Consider the following 5292-nt stretch of genomic DNA (forward strand, 5'->3'; position numbering starts at 1 on the left):
TTAAAAATTACAAAATTATAGGTAAAAATCATTAAATAAAAATAAGACCCCACAATTTTCTATAATTTTAACTAACAATAAAAAAATATTCAAAATGTGTATTAGCAAAAAATATATTTCTAAAATGACAAATACTAACTAATACCCTAAGTAAAGGAACTAAAAATGCAAAGTTTTTTTTATTGGGACACGTAACACAACACTGTCCAAAACTTTTTTGTGTGTTTTCTTATAATTTTCACAATAAATACTATTATATTAGTGTTCTCCTAAGATTACATTGATGGATTTTGTGGCCCAATTCATGACCTTTGAGGCCAGATCTAGCGTCGTGGTGGTGGAGGATGGGGTTGGGGTTGGGGTTGCAGGCGGTGGTGGTGTACAAGGTTGGGGTAACACCCGATGGTGGTGAATGAGGGTAGGGGACTGAGAAGTTTGAGGGGAAGGAAGGGGTGTAGGGATTTGGTACTGAGCAAAAGAGAGATTTCCCAAGGGTTGGTAGTGCCAATAGCACTATTGATAGTGAGAATAGGAATTTCCTATGACAATTGGAAAGTCTACATAAGGAGGAGAGCCTTCAAGTCTTGGGCTGAAGTTATGTTCACAATCATCATTGACCCAAAATCTAAAAGGGAATTGCTTTGGACACCCAGCTTTTTTGTTGGGACACCCAGCAGCACAGGTGAAAGGGCTAAAATACCCTTCACCTTTTCTTTAAATACGGATTGATAATTCGTATGACTCATATGGATCAACAATCCGTATTTAAAAAAATAATTAAAAAATTAAATAAAAAAAACTCATATGGATTGATGATCGATATGAGTTATAGAAATTAATTTTTTTATGTTAGTAATAGTTTTAACAATTTTATAAATATTGATTTGGTAATATTATTTAAAACATACTAAACAACCACCAAACTTCACCATAAATCCTTAACAAAGCACGTGCACCGCCAAGGACAACAAACGCGCACCAACAGAAAGTAACAAAAGCAAATTTCAATTACAGAGTAAGATTTTACGAAAACAAAAAAGAGCTATAGAAATGAAAAAAATATATATACTATTTATAACCCAAAATGCCTATAAGGACAATTTTGGTATTTTAGAAAACTACTAGGTGTACAAGCAAACACGCTCGATACACAAAGCAGTTCCCAATCTAAAACTAAATAACACAGCCCAATTCTACCGTGGACCTTGTGGATAAGTGGTTTTCGGTGCACCACTTTGATGAATCGTTTGATTCATCTCATCTCACAGTGAATCTTCTTCTCCCATTCCCATAAGAAGTGCTGGTGTGAGCCTGTTGTCGTGGCCGGTGCCGCCGCCGCCGTATCGAAACCTTAATTTCAACAACACCAATACTCTCTCATATGGCAATCCGAAACATCAGCAGCAACAATCTCAGGTTCTTCTCAATTCCTCATTCTGCTTGTTCTACCTTTCTTTTCTCTCACTTCTTCTCAAACACCACACCCTTTTTTTCACCTCCCCACTTGTCAAGTTCTTTGCTTTTCTCAACCCCCAAACACCCTTTTGCGTCTTCTTCCACTTTTCGCTCTAATATTCATAATGGTCACGCACACTTTCATACCCGTATGTCTTTTTGTACGTATACTCCTTACTGGGGTAGACCCCATGCTACTTCAGAGCAATTTTATCAGATCATTGCATTGATTCGTGAGGATGTGGATGAATTGGGGTCCAAGTTGAATAGTATGAACGTGTCTTTGTCTGATGCATCAGTTGTTGACATTTTTCAGATATTAGCAAGTGAGAAAGTGTCAGCATTGCAGTTCTTTGATTTTCTTAAAGGTTCTGATCCTGAACTTTGTTGTGATCCTGATATAGGTAGCTTGTTTATTAATAACTGTGGGTTGTTGGGGAATTATGAGGCAATGGTTCCCGTTTTGAGTGGATTTAGCCATAGAAGAGTTTTTTTGGGAATGAAGGCCTTTGGGTTTTTGCTTGATTTAGGTTTGGACAAGGCTTCTAGTATGGAGTGTGTGAGGAAAGTTATGGCTGTGTTCAATAAGGTTGGTGGGATGTATCAAAGTTGTGGTGTTCAGTTGTTGATAGAGATGTTTGGTCTTTCGGGTTCTTTTGAGATAGCCGAGTTTGTGATAAGAACGGCTGGGAGGAAGGTGAAGCATTATCATGTCTTAATGAGGATATTGTGCAAAAGTGGTGATTGTAAAAGAGTTAGTGATTTGGTTAAGGAGATGAAGAGAAGTGGTTGTGATATGGATGTAAGTACTTATAATTTGTTACTCAGTTGTCTATGCAAGAATGGTAAAATTGATGAAGCATGGCAATTGCTTGAAGCTATGGAGAAAAACTATGGTTTAACCAATGCACATAGCTTTGATATTCTCATTAACTTTTTGTGTAAGCGCCGCCAGTTTGATTCGGTTTTGAAGCTTCTTGATAAAATGTTTTTGAAGGGTATTGAACCTAGTATTTTAACTCATGCGGCGATAATAAAGTCTTATTTTGAATCAGGAAAGTATGAGGAAGCACATGAGTATGTGATTGGTTCTGCTAATAGGCTAAGCTATTCCAGCAATGCAAACTACGGCTTGCTTGCTACCCTTCAGTTGAAGAATGGAAATGTGCTGCTTGCCTGTAAGGTTCTTTCTGAGATGATGGACAAGGGTCTGAAACCTAATTTTTCAGTGTACAAAAAGATTAGGAAACATCTGGAGAAGAAGGATGAGAAAGATTTGTCTTTGGAATTATTAAGAAGATACTCGAGTTTGGTTGAAAAATAAAGAAAGGTGCTAGATTTTGTGCAAAATGCTGTGATGTTATTCAGTGTTTGCTAAATAGTCTCGCTTCCTACTGATCGGTTCAGCAAATGATATTTACTTCAAATTTATTCATGAATGCACTATCCCACTTCAGGTAATGGTTGCCACTACTGAGAAAAAATTATATTGTGATGATCTTTATGTTTTAATGATGACAAAAACTGACCTGGTTTGGTCATGCAAGAAGAATAGTAGAGGCTCCTCAGATGAATGAAGTGGATGGAATCAAATGAAAGATGGCTAAAATGGATAAAGGAAAACCAAAAAAAAAAAAAAACGATGGAAAAAGCCCGCTAAAAAAGACCTTTGAATTATTTAATTGAAAATGAAGCCCCACGGAGTCCATTGAAGTAAGCTTGGTTGTTGCTGTTAAGTGGGGAAAAGTGTATGTCAACAAGGGCTATGGATCCCCCTCACTATCCAAAACAACAATTTTTCATGCTATTCTTTCTTTTTTTTATAATAGCAGAAATAGTTAAGTTTGGCTCCCTTAAACAAAGTGTTATCTGTTCCCGTTGGCCCCCTGATGCAAACCTATTTAGCTCTGCCCTTGGTTGTTGTTATCTTCTTGATATTTTAGTGGTTTATTGTCTTTTTTACATTTATTTCAAGTTTCCAACTTACCAAAATAACAGTAATAATAAAAGGTGAAAACAAAAATGAGAGTTTGATAGCAAACCCAATTTGTTGTGGCAGAAGTGAACTAGTCAATAGGAATTATACATCTAATCCATTGCATCTCTCTATCTTATTTTTCTCCTTCTTTCTCTCTTTTACTATTATGCTTTTTGGTAACTTCACTTTCTGTCTTCCAAATATTGTATGCTTTCTTTTGTATATTTTTTACTGTAATGCTGAACCAGATAGTTTGTTATACTTGCCAGTTATAGCAGAGTCCTTTGGGCTCAAAATATAGTATTGTATTGTATTATTTGATCAGAACATTTAATGCTATGATTTAGGAGAAGGGGTGAGACTGAGAGATGATAACCAACACTGTATAAGGCTATAAGCAACTTGCTTTAGAAATGAACCGTATATTTAAACATTCACTCTTACACACTTCCATAATTTGGGTATGATCCTCATGCTGCAACTCAAGCTTATGGTGTAGGCTTTTCCCCACAATCCCTCACGATTTGGTATCCCCAGGTATGTTTCTCCTGCCTCACTCTCAAACTGAGTTGTAACCACCAGACAATCATCAAGGATCACCTCATTTCTTTTGGATATTTTCTTGATGAAAACCCCAATTTTATATGGCTGCAATTATTTGTGAATCACCACATTTCTTGGCCATTTTGTGGCTCTAATATTAGGACCACCATCCTTTTATGTTTACTAACTGTCTTATGCTTTCATCTCGGGCAAAACTAGCTGAAGTATTCTTTGACATATACTGGCCAATGTGATAGGAATGCCAAATGTGATTTTTTAGCCTTAGCTTTCATCACTGCATCGTGTGCCCTTAAAAAAGTAAAATGATTTTATTTTCTGTAGAATATGTAGAGAGAAAGCTTACACTGGCTCTGGAAAATTGTCTCAATTTTGTTATGGATGTTACCATATTTTTTTCCATGTGAATTATTTATTGCTATATTTACTCTAGGATATTCTTATAATGTTAAACTCATGAACTGAAAAAAACTTACACACGTGTCCTTGTTGTCACAATAATATATTACTCTATACAATAATTGATGCCCACAGGCATGTTTCTTATTCACCTTAGTAGTTGATGTTCTAAGTCTGTTCGTTTTTAATGCAGGTCATGGTGCCTACAAAGTTGGCCGCCATAAGCTTGTTATGGGTGTTCCTATTTTTTCTAGCATTCTGTTTGCAACGTATTGCTCGATTTAAATCTTAATTATTTTGGTAACAATTTAAATAACTGATTTTGCTAGAATTTGATTTGTTACACAGTTTTTCTTTCTTTTTGGGCTTCGAATTTTTTTTTCACTAAAAAAAAATAAATAAGAAAGGATTTGATTCTGCTAGCATCTCTAGTACTCATATTACGAGAACGCTTGATATCTTTGGGAGAAGAAGAAAATATTGTGAGTTCAATCTGTTCCACTAACAAAGTTAACATTCTAAAAAAACTAATATTTGTCGGATATTTAGGTGTTTCTTGTTTGTTGTTAGGATTAGTGTTCAAGTTGCCTATCAAGAAAAATAAAACAGTTAGTGTGTAAGTTATCTTTAAAAAGTACAACCTGAATAGGGTAAGGGCATATTTGCACTAATAACTCTTCTACCTTTTTTATTTTTCTTTAGAGAAATAGTGCTTTGAATCTTTCGATTGTTATTATGTTATAACCTTTTTCCTCATATTTCATTGTTTTTATATTTTATAAAATTTGATGAGAACTCATTTATATTTCTTTCTGTTGTTTTTTTTTTCTTATGTCACTTTTTGGGTGTAGTTATGGGCTATGGCAATAGTGGTGGCTGCCACATTACATCACAGGAAA

The 5292-nt window shown here is 35.3% G+C and overlaps 1 protein-coding gene across 1 annotated transcript; it reads left to right on the plus strand.

The window, feature by feature from the left end:
• The first annotated feature begins 1192 nt into the window (after positions 1 to 1192).
• On the plus strand, positions 1193 to 3478 carry LOC100777584 (pentatricopeptide repeat-containing protein At1g09900). Its single transcript, XM_006603903.4, has 2 exons — positions 1193 to 1416; positions 1772 to 3478. The coding sequence occupies exon 2, from the start codon at positions 1907 to 1909 to the stop codon at positions 2777 to 2779; it is 873 nt and encodes a 290-aa protein (XP_006603966.1). The 5' UTR covers positions 1193 to 1416; positions 1772 to 1906; the 3' UTR covers positions 2780 to 3478.
• The last annotated feature ends 1814 nt before the right edge of the window (positions 3479 to 5292 follow it).

The sequence above is a fragment of the Glycine max genome, chromosome 19 (assembly GCF_000004515.6).
Source record: "Glycine max cultivar Williams 82 chromosome 19, Glycine_max_v4.0, whole genome shotgun sequence".
NCBI classification, from domain to species: domain Eukaryota; kingdom Viridiplantae; phylum Streptophyta; class Magnoliopsida; order Fabales; family Fabaceae; genus Glycine; species Glycine max.